The sequence below is a fragment of the Aquarana catesbeiana genome, linkage group LG09 (assembly GCF_042186555.1).
Source record: "Aquarana catesbeiana isolate 2022-GZ linkage group LG09, ASM4218655v1, whole genome shotgun sequence".
NCBI lineage: Eukaryota > Metazoa > Chordata > Amphibia > Anura > Ranidae > Aquarana > Aquarana catesbeiana.
The window spans coordinates 238,678,989-238,699,520 of NC_133332.1; the positions used below are offsets into that span (position 1 = coordinate 238,678,989).

The 20,532-nt window shown below is 42.6% G+C and overlaps 1 protein-coding gene across 1 annotated transcript in view; it reads left to right on the forward strand.

Annotated features, from left to right (window-relative positions):
* The window catches only part of TBC1D25 (TBC1 domain family member 25), a 37,845-nt gene that overhangs the window by 11,254 nt on the left and 6,059 nt on the right, over nucleotides 1-20,532 (forward strand). Inside the window, exons 3-4 of the mRNA XM_073600000.1 lie at nucleotides 7,492-7,643; nucleotides 13,335-13,456. Of these exons, the coding sequence (XP_073456101.1) occupies nucleotides 7,492-7,643; nucleotides 13,335-13,456 (274 nt within the window). The remainder of the gene's footprint in view (nucleotides 1-7,491; nucleotides 7,644-13,334; nucleotides 13,457-20,532) is intronic.

Below are 20,532 nucleotides of genomic sequence, written 5' to 3' on the forward strand. Positions count from 1 at the left end.
CGGCACTGGTGGGCATGGATAGGCGGTACAGATGGGCATTGATGGGTGGCACTGATGGGCGACACTGATGGGCAGCACTGATTGCCTGCACTGACTGGCATAGCTAATTGGCACTGATTGGTGATACTTGTGGGCGGTTGCGGGCACTGGTTGCTGCCACTGGTGGGCAATATATGCTGGAATTGGTGGGCAATGGTGGGCATTGTTTGTGACACTGTATTTTTTTTTATCCCTAGATGTCCCCCTGTGAGGAGATTCTGCTGATCAGCTCTTCTCTCCTCACACTCTGTCAGTGTGAGGCGAGGAGAGCCGATTACCGGGATCTCCTTGTTTACATGTGACCGGCTTTGATTGGACACAGACGATCACATGGTTAAAGAGCCGCGGGCGCGGCTCTTTACACAGATTGGGGTCATGCCGTGTCCTAGCAACACGGCGCGGTTGCGATCGCCGCACACCCGTTCTGGGATGCCGTCATATGACATCGTCCCAGAACGAGAGCTGCACCGCCCCGCCGTCATTTGACGGTGGGCGGGCAGCAAGCAGTTAAAGTGATAGGAAAGCTGGAGTTAGGCTTTAATTAGTGTGGGAAACCTTCAGGTATGACCAACCCATGAAAACTGAAGGAGTTTGGGCAGGAACAGAGATTAGTCGAGCTGAAAATTTTCCATTTAAATGGAAACTATAATGATTTAGGGGCATTTATAATTTTAAAAAAAATAAGTTCAATATCGTTTAAACTGATGTTTTTCTTTTGAATAATTTTTATTCCAATTTTAAGTATAATACAAAAACTTATATTTGAACATTATCAGGTAATCATCAAAATGAGGATGCATTGTCCAAAGTGATCAGAGGCCCTGACCGGCTGTACAGAAGAGCTACTACAAGAAGTTTCAGGCCTAGCAATCCGGGTCTACTTGTTAGCATGACCATTTTTCTAAGGCTATAAAAGCCCATAGGTATCTACCACTAGGCACCCAAAAAATCAACAAATAAGAATAATTATCAAGTGACATTACAGCAAGTTGTTGGTCACGCATATTTCCAAAACATGCTAAAGTATAACATTAGCATCTAGAATGGATCCTGATACCTCAACCCAAGGGGTCTCAATCCTGAGAAAATAGTACAATTGGGGAAGCTGTATAGCCCCCCTCACCATCCTACCAAAACACTTATCAATATGGTATGACAGAACCCAAAACATGGAAGCAAGAAATGGGGGGTGGGGGGGGGGGGAGAAAAGTAGGAGAAGAAGATCAGAGTAGAGTAGGACCCCTTAGCCTGAACCTCCACTCGCAAGGTGGCCCAGTGTCTTGGAGATATGCAATCCAGGGGTTCCACCTTCTCAAACTTAGCTTTTTTATCTCTGCGAATGCTGATCAATTTTTTTCAGGGATCTAATCTAGGATATTTTATGTTTCACCAATGTGACCTCAATCACGGGTGATTTCCACGCTCGCGCTATGGTTATTTTAGCTGTCAGAAAAATATGTGTTCAAAAGATGTCTGGGGATCTCTTCTGAAGGGTCAGCAAACAGCGCTGTTTTGGCGCCTCTGAGGATTTTCTGTCCCATCTTAAACTGATGTTTTAAATCTACCTTTTTGTTAACTAGCTATACAGGAAGTTCCCGAGTTAACACAATAAGGACTGTAGGTTTGTTCATAAGTCAAAGCTGTTAGTAAGTCGCAACACTGCATTTGTAAGTGTAACTTCCGGTCGGAACACCGCATTCGTAAATGTAACGTCCGCCTGTGCATGAATGTGGGATGTTTCGGGCGCTTGTTATGTTATCTGGGGCTCTTCTGGCCATGCAGTACATGTAGTACTGCAGTATGGGATGTGTCCGGAGGTATTCGGGACCAGCATGGAGCACAAGTGGCCGGCATTTGAGGCCATTCGTAAGTAGGAGTCGTTCGTATCTTGGGGACTGCCTGTATAATATTTTTATTTTATAAATAAATATTTACTACAGTGGGCACCCATGACACTAATGTTATGGAGTATTGTGGGTTTTCTTTTACAAAAGGTTTTATTGATAGTCATAGCAATTTCACAGTCTAATGCCCCGTACACACGGTCGGATTTTCCAACGGAAAATGTGTGATAGAACCTTGTTGTCGGAAATTCCGACCGTGTGTAGGCTCCATCACACATTTTCCATTGGCTTTTCCGACACACAAAGTTTGAGAGCAGGCTATAAAATTTTCCGACAACAAAATCGGTTGTCGGAAATTCCGATCGTGTGTACACAAATCCGACGCACAAAGTGCCACGCATACTCAGAATAAATAAAGAGATGAAAGCTATTGGCTACTGCCCCGTTTATAGTCCCGACGTATGTGTTTTACGCCACCGCGTTCAGAATGATCGGATTTTCCGACAACTTTGTGTGACCGTGTGTATGCAAGACAAGTTTGAGCCAACATCCGTCGGAAAAAATCCTAGGATTTTGTTGTCGGAATGTCCGACCGTGTGTACGGGGCATGAGAGTGTAGAGAATGCATCATGAATAAACATAAAATTTAGCATCTTATAAGTAAAATAAGTATGCTAGTAAATCAAAGAAAAACAAAACAGTAAGAATATAACAGAGGCTGAAAACAGTTGTACGTTGGAAACGTGAAAATGGTTGGACACGCTAAGGTTTCAGGAATGTCTGTAGGACTGCGTCCGATTTTTAAGAAATACTTGAAAAGTTTGTCTCAACTGTGGCCTAACTAAATAGTCCTGAGTATCTGTCCGTGTAACCGTTTCATCCAAGGCTATGCCCGGTGGCCAGATGGATTCTTAAGTGCAACTGAGAAGTAAAAGCATTGAGAGGGAGGTTAAAGAAGAACTAGGGGTTGAGATTAGCTAAAAAGGGAGGAGTAAAGAATAGGGGGGGAAGGAGAGAAAAGGGGAAAAAAAAAAAGGGGGGGGTCCTCGCGGTGGGGAGCAAGAGTGTATTAAATCCGAAGAAGGGTAGTATCAAATCTGGTGGGTTTAGTATATTCAACTCATGGCCACCGTACCTTCAGGAACTCATCATGAGTGTCCAAAAGGACAGCAGTCAGCTTTTCGTTAACTATTATATCGTCCATTCGAATTTTAACCGCCTCAAAACTTAGTGTCTGTGTCTTCCATGCCCTAGCTATAGTTAGTTTGGTTGCAGTAAAGAGATGCAGAGCCAGCTGGCGCTCCAGGTGAAGCAGCTCTGCAATTTGGTTGCAGAGAAGTGCTTCGTATGGATCTTTTTTGAGGTCAGCATGGAGTATGTTTTGGAGGAGGGAGTATTGTGGGTTTTCTAAAGGGAGAGCAGTAGTAGCTGTTTACTGTCAGACTCTTTCTTATTGATCGTCTCTACAGAGGAATCCTCCTTTTTGACGCATCCAGATTTGTGTAATCTAATCTTCAGTTATTGCCGGTTCACACTACTGCGCTCTGCGAGATCGCATTTGATTTGCACCGCACTGCAGTGCAAATCACATGCGATGTTCTTGCGATGCGATTTCAGCCATACAGATAATATGGCTGATATCGCATCTAGCGCTGCAACGAACGATTATTTTCTTAGATTAGTTGGCCTATTTTATTGTATTGATTAATTGGATAATAATCTTAAAGTGTGGTGTATAATTTAGTTAATATGTAAAGTTTAAAAAAAAAAAAAAAGGCAATTTATTCTTAAATATCTATATGCCTTATAAATAACCAACAATATGGTTGGGGAGCAAAATCTCTAATCCACTCTGAGAATAACAGACAGAAGAGATACACAGTCCTGTATATACCATTAGAGGTTAAATCTGGTAAATAACATCAGACTCCGAGATCATTTTTTTTATTTTAAGAAAAGAAAAAATTAAAGACTGTTTTGCCAATTCTCAGAACTGTAACCTATATTATATGCTGGCCATACAAAAACAATGTCTTCTTTCAAAAAAAATTTTATTTAAGAACGTTCGATTTTCTAATCGTAAGTTTGGCCAAATCGACACACATTTTCAACCACAGTGACGGGAAGATTCGAAAGAGCAGAATAGAAAACTTCTTGGTCAAAGGAATTTTCAGACAGTGTATATGGTTTTCGTTCAGAAATTACATTCATTTTAAAACTGAATGTTAAAAGCAAGTGAAAATTTTCAAACAACATTCTTTCCTTCAGTGAATGTACAAAGATTTTTCGTAATGAATATTCTCATTTGAAAATCGATACATGTATGGCCAGCATAAGGCTTGGTTCACACCTATGCAGTTTGCTTTTGATCTGTTTCTGCAGTGCTTTTTGCTGCGATTTGCGTTTTTGCATTTTTTTATGTTTGGCCAATTTGTTGTTGGGCAGCTTAAAAAAGCAAATCACTGCAAGAACACACAGCATGGTTTTCTGCAGCTTCTCCATTGAAGTGTATTGAACCAAAAAAACCCACTATTTTGTATTGAATAAAGTCCATTCCAAAATATGCAGCGGCTGAAAAAAGCATAGATGTGAATGTGTCACATAGGAAACAATATTAAATAAAGTGTAGTGCATTTTCTGCAAAAAGCACAAAAAAAACATAGGTGTGAACCAGGCCTAAGACATTTAGTAGCAGCAGCATTCTTTTTTTTTTTTGTATCAGCTGTCATAATGGGGTTGAACTAAAATTAGCCCTTTTTATAGTACCAAAAGAGCAGATAATCGCTACTATAAGGGGTTCATTTATACTGTGAAACAATGAAAGTAATTAAATAATAGTAAATAATAAATACACCCAGAAGTAGGATATATGGGCATTTTAACTAGGAGTCAGACATGAAGCTATATGAAGGGTGGAAGGGAAGATATAAATCTTTTATATTAAAGCTGAGACTTTTTTTATTTAGTTTTTTTTTTTTTTTTTTTTTTCATGGATATGATCATTTTAAAATATAATGCACAATACTGGTAAAAGTTTACTTTAAATGTAATTGTAATGCCTTCTATTACTATCAGCCTCCACCTTCTCTGAGTTCAGATGCTGATCTTCGATGCACACAATCTTTAACCACTTGCCGACCAGCCGCCGTCATTATACTGCGGCAGGTCAGCACAATCCCACGAACCGTCGTGGCTGTACATCTGCTCCTTTAAGCGGGATAGCAGGCGCGCCTGCTGCACTGTGGGGGTGCCGATGCTGGTGACCGACGGCCACGTGCGATCGCGGGCACGAGAGGCAGAACAGGGACGTGTGTGTGTGTCTGTTCTGTGAGGAGAGGAGATGCAGATCGTGAGTTCCTAATAGCTAGGAATCACGATCTGTCATCTCCTATAGTCAGTCCCCTCCCCCTACAGTTTGAACACACAAGCGAGGGAACACAGTTAACCCCTTGATTGCCCCCTAGTGTTAACCCCTTCCCTGCCAGTGACACTTGTACAGTAAGTGCATTTTTATAGCACTGATCTCTGTATAATTGTCAATCAACCCAACAATGTGTCCGATATGTCCGCCATAATGTTGCAGCCTCAATAAAAATCACAGATCGCTGCCATTACTAATAAAAGAATAATATGAAAAATGCCATAAACTTATCCCCTATTTTGTAGACGCTGTAACTTTTTGCGCAAACAAATCAATATACACTTATTGCGATTTTTTTTTTTTTTTTTTTTTTTTTTTATACCAAAAATATGTAGAATAATACAGTTTTGCTCATAAGTTTACTTTATACAGTTCAACTATGCTATAACTTTTGCGCAAACAAATCAATATACACTTATTGCGATTTTTATTACCAAAAATATGTAGAAAATTACATATCGGCCTAAACTGAGAAAAAGCTTTTTTTAAAAAAAAATTGAGGATATTTGTTATAGTAAAAAGTACAAAATATTGTGTGGGGGGTTTTTTTTTTTTTTTTTTTCAAAATTGTCGGTCTTTTGTTTAAAGCGCAAAAAATAAAAACCACAGAGGTGATCAAATACCACCAAAATAAAGCTCTATTTGTGGGGAAAAAGGACGTCAATTTTGTTTGGGTACAGTGTCGCATGACTGCACAATTGTCAGTTAAAGCGACGCAGTGCTGTATTGCAAAAAATGGCCTGGTCATTGAGCAGCCAAATCTTCCGGGGCTGAAGTGGTTAAAGTGATTTTTTTTTTTTTAACAAACATGTTCTACTTACCTGTTCTGTGTAATTGTTTTGCACTGAGCAGCCAAGATCCTCCTCTTCTAGGGTCCCCCACCTACGCTTCTGGCTCCTCCTGCCTTCAGAGTGCCCCTATAACAGTGACGGCGAAGCAAGCTGCAAAGTATAGTATAGAGTGCCCCAATAGCAAGGTAAAAAAAAAAACTGCCTTTAGAACCACTCTCTTCCTGCCAGGACTACATGTCCCATGAGGCATTGCTCCTCACACATTCACAAGTTCTCAGGCACTTACTGACATGTATGGATGCATGTGTACTGAGCTGTATGTGTGCTGCACTGTATTTCCTGATATGTAAACAAATAATGAATTCTGTATGCAGGACAACTAATCGGCTAGCCGATTAATTGATTATGAAAATAGTTGACAACTAGACATTAGTTGTTTTGGCCCTAATCGCATCGCATTCAGACCAAACTCGCATAGACCCTTTTTTTTAGTCCGCACCAGAATCGGATCGCATGGGTGTGAACACCCATGCGATCCAATTTTTGTCCAAACTGACAGTTCACAGTGCAATACGTGAGCTGAATTGGGGGTGTCATTAACAATGTATTGACACTCCCAGCAGTTTGCATATGGTAGTGTGAACTGCAGTGCGAGTCGGGTGCGATGTGGGAGCCCGAAGTGGATTTGCAGGGTTCCCACATCACACAAGTGTGAACCGAGCCTAATTGACCCCTTCTAACATCAGATGAGCTTACCCAGGAAAAATAGGAGCACTGACTAATAGCTGGAATATGTACATATGGAATATTTATCTGTCTAAAAAAATATACCCAAAGGGGTTGTAAACCCTCGCTTTTAAAAAAAAACATGTCATACATCCACTGTGCAGTTCATTTTGAACAGTGTCCCCGAACCTCCTCTCCTAGGGTCCCTCAGCGGCGCTCCTGGCTCCTCCCCGCATCGAGTGTCCATGTTGGAGAAGCGCTCTCCTTGGTGGCGCTCCCGAGTTCTGCATCTGTGTCCATTCACACAGAATGCAGGACTCTGCCCCGGCACCGCGTCATTGGATTTGATTGAAAGCTCCAGGAGCCAATGGCTGCACTGCTATCAATCCAATTGGGAAACGAGACACCAGCTAGAGCAGGTGTGCTCGTTCCCGGCTGGCGAAGGATCGGGTCAGGTAAGTAAAACTGGGGCTCGGGGGGGCTGCAGCACCACAGGAGGTTTTTCACCTTCATGCATAGAATGCATGAAGGTGAAAAACCATGAGGGTTTACAACCCCTTTAAGTCTTGGATGTAGTTTTTATTCAAACCTGCTATACATTCCCTTCAGTGGAGTGGAAAGCAACAAACTTGTGCTGTCTGCTCATCTCTCCTGATCTGTTTCTCTGCAGGAAGAACTTTGGAATCAGCTACCTTGGCCGTGACAAGCAGGGACATGAAAACTACCTGTCACTCATGTCCGACTGGGACCTGGGAGCGGCATTTGCCAGCGCCTCCAAACCATACCTGCAGCTGAAGCTGGACATCAAGCCATCTGAAGACAGTAAGCATGTGGGCCTGGGTGGAGGCCAGGACTCCAAAAGAATAGTAGTGCTCGAAGAAGCTAGCCTTTTATGCAGAGGTGTAGATTAAAGGGTCAGTCCACCAAAAACAATACTTTGGTAGAAAGCTTCACTAGTTCACCTATCTCTTGAAGACTTTAAAGGTAAGATCTCCCTGCCATAGTTCCTGGGTTTTCACCCACCCACCTTGCCATCTCATTTTCTGCAACCGAGGGCATTCCCATCCCTCATACTGTATTATCTAGTAATACAAAGTAAAAATCCAATAAGTGGACTTTCACAGCAGACATGCACAACTGGAGATACCAACAAGAAGCCATTTACAAAGTACCTGAGATATACAAGTAACCGTTTAAGCCCAGGTTCACACTGGTGCGGCTTTGAAAACGTGCTACTTCAGCGCAATTTCACAGCTGCAGTTCAGTGCGATTTGCACCTGCGACTTCATTTAACTAAAGTCTATGCAAGTCACAATGAAATCCACAAAAGTGGTGCAGGGACCTTTTTCAAAGTCGCTGCAACTTGAGTCACAACAATTTGAACAATTCCATTGCCAGCAATGGGGTGCGACTTGTCATGCAATTTTGAGCTGTCAAACCACATGACAAATCGCACCAGTGTGAACCAGGGCTAAAGGCAATAAAACTTTTGCATCTACCAGAAACTTAAATATAGGTATTTGGTGGAATGACCCTTGAACGTACCACTTGCCAGACAGATCAGAGCAGGAGCCTGAAGGTGCTATTACATCGAGCCTGACCTAGCCCAAAACATTTCTTAGATGATGGTGCTGAAGTGTAAGGATATTGTAGTACCTGTGATAGTCTGGATTTCGACCCCTCTGTCTGTGCAGCCCCTTGGATAAGAGACCAACAATGTACAGTGGATACAAAAAGTCTACACACCCCTGTTCAAATGTCAGGTTTCTGTGATGTAAAAAAATGAGACAAAGATAAATTGATAAATTTCAGAACTTTTTACACCTTAAATGCAACCTATAAACTGTACAACTCAACTGAAAAACAAACTGAAATCTTTTAGGGGGGGGAAGTAAAAATAAAAAAACTAAAACAATGTGGTTGCATAAGTGTGCACACTCTCTTATAATTGGGGATGTAGCTGTGTTCAGAATTAAACAATCACATTCAAACTGATGTTAAATAGGGCTGCGCATCTTCACTGGTCTCACGATTCGATTTGATTACGATTATCTGGTCAACGATTCGATTCGATTCCGCGATGCATCACGATGCATCACGATTACCGACGAGCTCCCACTTCCGCTTGGGCGACCTAGGCAGCCCTTCCACCCTGCAATCTTCTGGGACACATCACAGTTCCCAAAAGATTGCCTGGCTATGCAGGACAGCGCAGTGAGACATGCGCACCCGGCTGTGAAGCTGCAAGCTGTCACAGCCGGATGCCCACAGTAGTATTGCCAGCGCTGTGGACAGGCAGGGGAGAGAAGGGAGGGTTTGGGTGGCCACGTCGCTGGATTGTGGGACAGGTGAGTGTCTTTTTATTAAAAGTCAGAAGATACACTTTTTTGTAGCTGCTGACTTCTAATAAACAAAAAATTGACTAGAACTTCGCTTTGAATTAAAAATAACCTCACTCCCTAAAAAGTGCAGTAATCCGGTGCACTACAGGGTACAGAGATTCACACACACACACTGCTGCTGTGAGGTCAGAAGGGATAGAATCCACAGCCGACAAACAGCCCTGTGAAGTTCCCTGTACTGTCTCTGTGCTGACCAGTGGCAGCTGGTGCTCAAAATTTTTTGGGGGGGCGCAAACTGAAAAATACTGAACCTCCCCCATCAAACGCAGCCCCCTGTGCCCGTCAAACGCAGCCCCCTGTGCCCATTAAATGCAGCCATCACTAACCCCCCCACAATTACTTTCTTTTAATTAATGTTATATTACAATAAATGCTGTGCCCCCGCTGTATGTGCTTTTAAAATACAATGTCAGCTCATACCGAATTTCGCCATAGTAGTACGATCATGTGACTCCCGGCTCGTCCCGTCCAGCCCCTCTCCGCTCTCCTCTCCCCTCTCACGTGTCTCCTCAGTCCTGACGTCAGCGGGGAATTCTCAGTCCCGCCCGCTGACTATAGTTATCATGTCAGAAGAGAGGCGGGCGGGACTGAGAAATCCCCGCTGACGTCAGGACTCAGGAGACGGAAGAGGAGAGCGGAGAGGGGCGGGATGGGCCGGGAGTCACATGATTGTACTACTACGGCGAAATACGGTATAAAGCAACATTGTTTTATAAAAAGCACATACAGCGGGGGTCACAGCATCTATTGTAATACAACATTTATTAAAATAAAGTCATTTTAAAAATACACTCGGAGCGCTTTCCCGGGAGGGGCGGGGATAGTAATGACGTCACCAGACATCGATTTTCCGGTCCTTATGCATCGATGCCGCATCGGGGACACCCGAATCGCGATGCATCGATGCAACGATTAATTTCAGCACCCCTAATGTTAAATAGGAGTCAGTACACACTGCCATCCTTTAAAGTGCCTCTGATTAACCCCAAATAAAGTTCAGCTGTCCTAGTAGGTCTTTCCTGGCATTTTCTTAGTGGCATCCTACAGCAAAAGCCATGGTCCACAGAGAGCTTCCAAAGCATCAGAGGGATCTCATTGTTAAAAGGTATGAAGAATATGGGAGATTGGAGAAGGGTACAAAAGAATTTCTAAGGCATTAGATATACCATGGAACACAGTGAAGACAGTCCTCATTAAGTGGAGAAAATATGGCACAACGGTGACATTACCACGAACTGGATGTCCCTTCAAAATTGATGAAAAGACGAGAAGAAAACTGGTTAGGGAGGCTGCCAAGAGGCCTACAACAACATTAAAGGAGCTGCTGGAATATCTGGCAAGTATGGCTTGTGGTATGTGTGACAACAATCTCCTGTATTCTTCAAATGTCTGGGCTATGGGGTAGAGTGGCAAGATCGAAGCCTTTTCTTACGAAGAAAAACATCCAAGCCCAGCTAAATTTAGCAAAAACACATCTGAAGTCTCCCAAAAGCATGTAGGAAAATGTTATGGTCTGATAAAACCAAGGTTGAACTTTTTGGCCATAATTCCAAAAGATATGATTGGTGCAAAAACACTGCACATCACCAAAAGAACATCATACTCACTGTGAAGCATGGTGGTGGCAGCATCATGCTTTGGGACTGTTTTCTTTCGCTGGAACAGGGGCCTTAGTCAAGGTAGAGAGAATTGTAAACAGTTTGCAAATACCAGTCAATATTGGCACAAAACCTTCAGGCTTCTGCTAGAAAGCTAAACATGAAGAGGAACTTCATCTTTCAGCATGACAACCACCCAAAGGATACATCCAAATCAACAAAAGAATGGCTTCACCAAAAGAAGATTAACCGCTTCAGCCCCGGAAGATTTTACCCCCTTCCTGACCAGAGCACTTTTTACGATTCGGCACTGCGTCGCTTTAACAATTGAATGGTCATGCCACGTTGCACCCAAACAAAATTGACGTCCCACAAATAGAGCTTTCTTTTGGTGGTATTTGATCACCTCTGCGGTTTTTACTTTTTGCTATAACAAATATCCCTCAAAAGTATATAAAAAAATTTTTTATTCCTCAGTTTAGGCCGAAATGTAGTCTTCTACATATTTTTGGTAAAAGGAAAAAAAAAATCGCAATAAGCATATATTGTTTGGTTTGCGCAAAAGCTATAGTGTCTACAAAATAGGGCATAGTTTTATGGCATTTTTATTGTGTGGTTTTTTTTTTTTTTTTTTTTTTTTATCGGAACTGCTACATTATGGCGGACACATCGGGCGCTTTTGACACATTTTTGGGACCATTGCCATTTATACAGCGATCAGTGCTATAAAAATGCACTGATTACTGTAAAAATGTCACTGGCAGGGAAGGGGTTAACACTAGGGGGCGATCAAGGGGTTAATTGTGTTCCCTTTTTGTGTTCTAACTGAAGGGGGTGATGACAGATCGCTGTTCATACTTTGTATGAACACACGATCAGTCTCTTCTCCCCTCAGAGAACTGGAAACTGTGTGTTTACACACACAGATCCCGGTGCTCAGTGTGTAACCAGCGATCGTGGGAGCCCGCCGGCTCCGGGGGCAAACAGCGGGTGCACCCCTAGTTGCCACAGGGCGAAGCGACATTGCATAACGTTGTTTCGCCCAGCCGTGCCATTCTGCCGCAGTAAATCTGCGGTGGCTGGTCGGCAAGTGGTTAAAGTTTTGGAATGGCTCAGATCTGAATCAGATTGAAAATCTGTGGGGTGATCTGAAGAGGGATTTGCACAGGAGATCCCCTCACAATCTGACAGATTTGGAGTGTCTTTGCAGAGTGGGCAAATATTGCCAAGTCAAGATGTGCCATGCTGATAGACTCATACCCAAAAAGACTGAGTGCTGTAATAAAATCAAAAGGTGCTTCAACAAAGTATTAGTTTAAGGGTGTGCACACTTATGCAACTATATTATTTTAGTTTTTTGTTTTTACTTCCCTCCACCTAAAAGATTTCAGTTTGTTGTACAGTGAGTTGTACAGTTTATAGGTCACATTAAAGGTGGAAAAAGTTCTGAAATGATTTATCTTTGTCTCGTTTCTTTTACATCACAGAAACCTGACATTTGAACAGGGGTGTGTAGACTTTTTTTTATCTCCACTGTACACGGGGCTTTAACTTCTGCCAAATCCAAGTTTGAATTAGGCTTCGCCCCTATTGGTTCTAAGGCCTTTCCCCTGGCATTCAACTAATAAATACCACAGCTTCAGTGGGCTGCAGAGGCTTTGGCTTTTGACAGTAAAATACCAGAGGCAGGGCTTAGCAGTAGAAGGGATGGGACATGATTTTAGTGCTGTGTACAGCCTGGACCTAGTAACTAAATGAGGCCCACAGGAATGTATGAACTTATTTGATCAAATAACTGATTTTGCTACCTTAGAAACTTTCTGATCATCTTTAAAGTGGTATTAAACCCAGAAGCAAGTAATTTATTATATTGCAGCTTGCCAATTCTTCGATGTGGTGGCTGCATTAGTTTTATTTTGTTAGGCTTTTTTCCCCCCTTTATTTTCATATAGGTTATTTGCTCACTAAGTCTGTTTTCCAGCAGAACATGCTCTCTTGCAAATGTTTCAGTGTTCATGCAAACCGTTTCCCACTAACCGGTGTGATTTACAATAATCAGCTTTTTATCTATGTAAAACCTTTGTCCTAAAAGAAAAAAACTGTTGCTGTAACTGCAGTGTGAGCTGGCTTCAATTTCCTAGGGTATCTAAATTTGCTAGTCCATTCAACACTCCCCTCCGCCCAGACTGACAATGCTGCTGTCCAAAGGTGCCCCCTGTGCTTCTTTATCCAGAGTGTGGGCACTCTAATACAGAAGGTGTGTTACTGGCCAGATCATCAGATAGAAACAGAGGAGGAAAAGCCTAAAAAAAAAATAAATAAATAAAAATAATGCAGCCACCACATCTAAGGATTGGGGAGCTTCAATATAATACTTTTTGGGTTTAATACTGCTTTAAGCTGCTAGCATTTGCCAGTTTTGGGTGGGATTGACCTTTTTAAATAATTTTATACCAAGTTCCTTCTTTTTAAAGCATACATTGGCCACCTGATGGGTATTAATGTCATTGTAGGTCCTCTCCTGGAGGACTGGGACATCATCAGCCCTAAAGATGTCATTGGAACCGACTTATTTCTTGTGGACAAGCGTTCATTCACGGCAGCTCTGCCCTTCACTCAGTCCTTACTATCCCAGGTGAGAGACAGCTCTGCACAATTGAGGAAGACCTCCACTCAAAATGTAAAGTGTAGCTCTAGTTTTTGAATACAGTGCTGAAGGTATTACAGTCTATGTCCCACCCTCTTCCGATAAGGATGAACCCATTTGTCCTGGGGACCATTGTTACCAGGACAGAAAGTGATATGAAATCCAAAATTTGACGCCAGACCAAATATGTGTAAAGGGATTTTCCCTCATTTTGGAGCTATATCCTCTCACTTTCTTTCTTGGTGAATGCGGGAAAACCTCCCCATCAGGACACAGAGAAAAAAATTCCAGCAGCGTGTATAATTCTCCCCAGTGTATCCAAAACTAAACAAAAAAAAAACCTTTTTGATATACTTCACCTTGGAGTGGAGAGTGGTGAAAACTGCTTATGGAGCCATACTTGTTTTGTGTGTCTTTGCTGGGTTGTGTATTTCCATAAACAGCAGCAGATCCTCCACTGTCTGTACACACGTCTGCTTATGATTATACACATGGCTGTCAGGATTGTGCATCAGTCTCCTGGACAGCGAGATAAGCAGAGTATTAGAGGCTACCTGTCTGGATAGTATAATGAAGCTGCCCTTGCTGACTTTCGCAGGCTCTGTGTTTCGTTTTGTTCCTAGCTTCACTGCTTCATGAATTACTGACCTGGTGCAAGTTTGCAGGTCAGTGGTCCCAACCATCTTTTAGGTTAGTAACTCTTTAATCACTGAGGACCTTAAGCATAGGAAATGCACCTTAAAAACTTTAAAGTTTATTCTGTGTATCTGATACACCCTGCTCCTCTTCTGACCGCTATTACTTCCATTTTTTGGCTGTCAAAATGACAGCCGGGACTTTGAGTGTTTGGCAGACTGGCTTCTGTAAAATGACACATGCAGATAGTCTGCAAGTGTCATTGGGTAATAAAATGTATTGTCACATTGCACTTACTATATCATTCATATGTAGCTGAAAGCAGGGCCGCCTTTCATATTGTTTGGACCCTGGGCAAACATATTCTTGGGTCCTCCCAAATCCACTTATCAACTTTTTGGGGGCAGTCAAGGGCTCAAGAGACAGCTGTTTTGGGCCCCACAACAATGACTGGGCTCGGGCAGCTGCCTTTTTCCCAGTGTTAAAGACTGCCCTGGCTGAAAGGAGTCATCTTTGATCTGCATGTGACATTATTTATAGAAACCTTACAAGTAAAAATTATGTTTATAAAATTTTCTATTCCTGTTTAATCCCTTATCAACCACCCGTTAACACGAACCTTAAAGAATAAGTCGTTTTACGTTGGAACATGTAACATGTTCCCAAGCTGCAGCCGCTGCCCAATTTCCCTCACCAAACCACCCTGTGACAATAATACAGGAAGTTCACCGTACTAGCTGTCACTTTTTGAATTCGGCTCCGCCCACACAGCCGCGTCATTCATTCACACATCCTTTGCGACTGTTGGCTTGTAGTTGTCAAAGAACTACCACGGAGCTGTGGAGTGCCATGGTAGTTCATTGATTCTTCCTGTCAGATTGTATTTGTGCTGATAAAATGCTTTACAGGCTCCAGGTTTTTCACCTTAAAGCATTCTATGCATTAAGGTGAAAAACCTTGCGTTGCAGTTGCCCCCACAGCGTCCCCCTTTTTCTTACCTGAGCCCGTCCGCTCCAGCGATGTGCACGAGCCCAGCGACTCCAGCCGATGTCTCTGTCCTCATTGGATAGATTGATAGCAGCGGGAGCCATTGGCTCCCCTACTGTCAATCAAATCTAGTGACACAGGAGCAGGGGGGGGGGGGCGCGATTCCTGCTGTCTCTGTCAATGGACGCAGCAGCAGGACTCATGAACACGCCCGCACGGGTTCCCCCATGGAAAGTGACTCTCTGTGGGGGCACCTGATGAAGAGGAGGATCCAGGAGCGCAGCTGGGGGGACCCCAGAAGAAGAGGATCGGGCTGCTCTGTGCAAAACTCTTGCACAGAGCAGGTAAGTATAACATGTTTGTTTAACAAAAAAACAAACTTTTACATTCACTCTGCAGACTATAGGCATTTTCAGGAGTTTACATGCAGAAATAAAAGAAAATCACTTCCAAGAGTTCAGGAGCTTATGAGCATAAAAAAACGCTCCTTATACATGCATTATTGTGCGTTAACGCCAGGCGCACTCCTGCATTAATGCATTCTTATGGTGAAAATTCTGGCCAATTTAATTTATTAATGGCAGACATGTGAATGCGCATTAACGCCTATGCAAAATAGCGTATTTTTACTACGTTTTTGCAGCTGCTACTCCTGTCGGAGAAAAAAGCATTGAGCATACAGTGTGCATGAGACAAAATATAAAAAGAACACTTTTTTTATTTACATTTGGGTCATTCACATGGGCAGCCTGGGGGTGGCAAAAATAGGTGGTTGAGCCACAATTTTACTGCCTTTCGACTGCTCCACTTTTATTTTGCAAGAATGGCTGGACAGAGTTCTACACATGGTGCAAACATTTTCCCCATGTCACATTTGGTGGACAGTACCGTCATCAAATGCACCCTTTTCAAGTGAATGGGGCTGAGCTGCATCCACATGTAATGTTTGAGGTTGTGGCATGGTATTGCAGGGGTTAAACATGTGGTAAGAAGGCAGCAAATCGCCTCCCAGCCGATTGTCAACCACCCCCTGCAAGACCACTTTTCAGAGGGGCTGTTGTGAGTTGTAATTTTAAAATTACAGTAGATGAAAACTTGCATAGGAAATAATAAAATAATTGTTGCCAGGCAATATTTCGGAATAAAGGCATAGCTTGTCATCTCTACACGGTGTGTGTATTGCTTTGTTATGAAAAGGATAGTTCACCTTTACAAAAAAAGAGGGTGTTTGTAGATTAACTACTTAAAGCAGAGTTCCACCCAAAAATGGAACTTCCACTTTAAGTAACGGTGACCCCCTGACATGCCACACTTGGCATGTCATTTTTTTTTTGGGGGGGGGGGGGGCGGGTTAGCGGATACCCTCTTTTTAGAGGCTTCCAGATCCCACTTCCTTCCAGGGCTCCGCAGCACCAGAAGGAAGTTCACCTCTCCCCCCTCCCTCTCTGCAATCTTCTGTGACACGTCACAGGTCCCAGAAGATTGCCCGGTCATTCACAGCGTGCAGCACAGGTCGCGCATGCGCAGTGCGTGCCTGCCTGTGAAGCCACAGCCGGGCGCCCACTGTAAGAATGCCGGCACCGTGGAGAGAAAGGAGAGAGGAGCGGGGCTTCATATACCCGCATCGCTGGTCCGTGGGACAGGTGAGTGATTGTTATATTTTTTTTTTTCCTTGCCAGAACTCCGCTTTTGAGGCCAGAGCCTAATTTTCAGACTTGGTGTTTACAAGTTAAAATCATTGTTTTTTTGCTAGAAAATTACTTAGAACCCCCAAAAATTATATATAATTTTTTCAGAAACCCTAGAGAATAAAATGGCCGTCGTTGCAATACTTTGTCACACCATATTTGTCTTACAAGCACAATTTTGGGGGGAAAAATACACCTTTTTTAATTAAAAAAATAAGACATTAGTAAAATTAGCCCAATTTGTTTTTATAGTGTGAAAGATAATTTTACGCCGAGTAAATTGATACCCAACATGTCCCGCTTCAAAATTGTGCCCGCTCGTGGAATGGCAACAAACTTTGACCCTTAAAAATCTCCATATGCGACGTTTAAAAATTTCTACAGGTTACCAGTTTTGAGTTAGAGGAGGTCTAGTGGTAGAATTATTGCTGTCTCCGAAGATCGCGGAGATACCTCACACTTCTGCGCGTGAGCTCGGCGGGACGGGGCACTTTAAATTTTTATTTTTTTTACACCATGACAGGATCTCCTAAATGTGAGATCATTTAGACTTAACGTGATTGTAAAGTCTTGTGTTTTTTTTTCTATGAAAATTACAAACATGTTATTCTTACCTGCTCTGTTGCAGTGGATTTGCACAGAGCAACCTGGATCCTCCTTTTCTCGGGTCCCTCTTCTGTGATCGTGGCCCCTCCCTCCTGTTGAGTGCCCCCACAGCAGGTAGCTTGCTATGGGGGCAGCCGAGTCACAGCTGGACACACGGCCCAGCCCCGCTCCCCTCTCTCTCCTGATTGGCTGACTGTCTTTGACAGCAGCAGGAGCCAATGGTGCCAAACAGGAGGGAGAGTCTCGGACGATTGTGGACATCGCTGGACAGATATGGGGCTCAGGTAAGTATTAGGGGGGCTGAGGAGGTCTGCTGCATACAGAAGGCTTTTTTCTCTTAATGCATAGAATGCATTAAGATAAAACACCTTCACACCTTCTGACTTTACAATCACTGTAAATGCAAAAAAAAAAAAAAATTCCCCTTTAAGACCATTGGGCGAAAGTCGTTTTTGACATCCGCCATTTAATGTTATGGAGCCGAGTATAGGCCATCCTTCCCTCGGCTCCAGGCCTGTCAAGGGAGAGGACCCGATTGTCTCCGCCGCTACCGATGGCTCTGGTGAGTGGCGGAGACCATCGGAGGGAGGGGCCCCTATTCCTCCCCCGATAAAAGTGATCTTGCGGCGAATTCACAGCGGAGACCACTTTTATTTGAAAGCAGGCCACCCGCTATTGAAGAGGATACCGGGGTTATGGCAGCTATCTGCAGCCATAACAACGGTATTCCACTTCAAACAGCTGACGTACAGGCGGGGGGTTCCATAACTGGTTAAAACAAATTGTGCAGATCTAACTAAGGATGAATAATACCCTTACTATAAGTCTAGGCCATTTTATATACCTTATGAAGCCTGACTGGAATACTCCCAGGACAGTGCTAAGTGAGGCCTAGTCATCACTGCTCACCTCCACCATCACAGGAGTGAGCTCTCAAATGCTGAGCTCAGAGCTATTGTATCGGGAGAGAGAGTATGTGAAGGGGTTTGAATCAGAGAAAGAGCTCACTTCTGTGATGGAGGTGAGCAGTGACTACTAGGCCTCCCTTAGCAACATCCTGGGAGTATTCCAGTCAGGCTTTATAAGGTATGTAAATGGCCTACACCTATGGCAAGGGCATTATTCAACTTCAGTCAGAGCTGCACAGTTAGATTTTATCTAATAGATGCCCTTTATCTGTATTGACAGTTTTGTGGTAAAGGTGAACTATCCCTTTAAAGACCAGGCCTTTTTCTGACATTTGTTGTTTACAAGTTTAAAATAGTATTTTTTTTCTAGAAAATTATTCAGAACCCCCAAACATATAATAATTAGCAGAGACACTAGAGAATAAAATGTCGGTCTTTGCAGAATTTTATGTCGCACTGTATTTGCTCAGCAGTGTTTCAAATGCAATTTTTTTTGAAAAAATACACTTTCATGAATTAAAAAAACAAAACCATAAAATTAGCCCAGTTTGTTTATATAATGTAAAAGATGATGTTATGCCAAGTAAATAGATACCTAACATGCTTCAAAATTGCGCATGCTCATGGAATGGCGACAAACTACGATACTTAAAAAATCTCCATAGGCAATGCTTTCAATCTTTTTTACAGGTTACCTGTTTAGAGTTACAGAGGTGGTCTAGTGCTAAAATTATTGTTCTTGCTCTAACGATCGTGGCAATACCTCACCTGTGTAGTTTGAACACTGTTTATATATGTAAGCACGACTTACCTATGCGTTCGCTTCTGCGCGCGAGCTCAAAGGGACAGGGCGCGTTAAATTTTTATTAATTTTTTTACTCTTTATTTTTGCCCCTTTTTTTAAAAAACATTTTTTTTTTTATCACTTTTATTCCTATTACAAGGAATGTAAACATCCCTTGTAATAGAAATAAGCATGACCGGTCCTCTTTATTGTGAGATCTGGGGTCAAAAAGACCTCAGATCTCACACTTAAAAGCAAAAAAAAAAACAAAACATTTTACTACTAAAAAAAAAAAAGGCCTTTTTAAGGCCGTTGGGCAGAAGTGATGTCAGATGTCGCTCTGTTCCTCCAAGGGCCATTTTGCCCTCACTCGACTTCCTGCTCATCGCTCCACGGGACCGTATTGTCTCCGCTGCTACCGGCAGCTCAGGGGAGACGACCTGGAAGGGGGGTAATGGGCGGCATCTCTCCTGCTGCCCATAAAAGTGATCCTGTGACAAACCTGCCGCCGGGACCACTTTTATGAGAAAGAGGATCACCCACTGTGTAAAAAAAAAAATACTGAGGTTATGACCGCTAGCTGCTGCCATAAACAAGGATTATAATGTCAAAGTAGAGACGTGTGTGTATATATACAGTGGGCGGTCCGGAACTGGTTAAGTGAGGCACTGTAGATGTAACCAGGGCCTCACGGATGCATCCTGGGAAGGCTACATCACCAGTGCTTTTCCTCTTTATATGATGTGCACACTAGAGCTGCACTATTAATCGTTAAAGAATCGAGATCGCGATTCTACCCCCCTTGCGATCTTAACACAGGATTTTCCTGATTCAGTGCAGAGATTTCTCTGCTCACAGCTGTCAAAAAAAAAAAAAACAGGCAGCCTGCCAAGTTTTTTTTTTTTTTTTTTTTTTTTTTACAACATCGCTTAGGCGGAGATAAAGCGAACGTTGTATCTTCTGTACTTTTAGATCAAAGGAATAAACTTCGATCTGTAAATGAGGTCAGTATTTAACATATATATTTATATAAAGACTAAGCCTTTTTCTGACACTTGTTGCTTACAAGTTAAAATCAGTATTTTTTGCTAGAAAATTACTTGGAACCCCCAAACATTTATATATTCTTACTGCGGTCTTTCAAACGCAATTTTTATGGAATTAATACACTTTACTGTTTAGTTTTTTATTAATTCATTAAAGTTAGCACAATTTTTTTGTATAACGTGAAAGATGATGTTACGCCATGAGAATCGTGATCTTTATTCTAAGCAAACAAATCGTGATTCTCATTTTGGCCAGAATTGTGAAGCTCTAATGTGCACTGTCCTGTGTTCCAGGAAATAAAGGGAGATGGATTCATCTGATCAACTTCAGGTCAGATACACCCATGAATGAATTCTGAATGATCTCAGAAGTGTCTAAAACCGATGCCATCCACACCAGCTCAAAGAC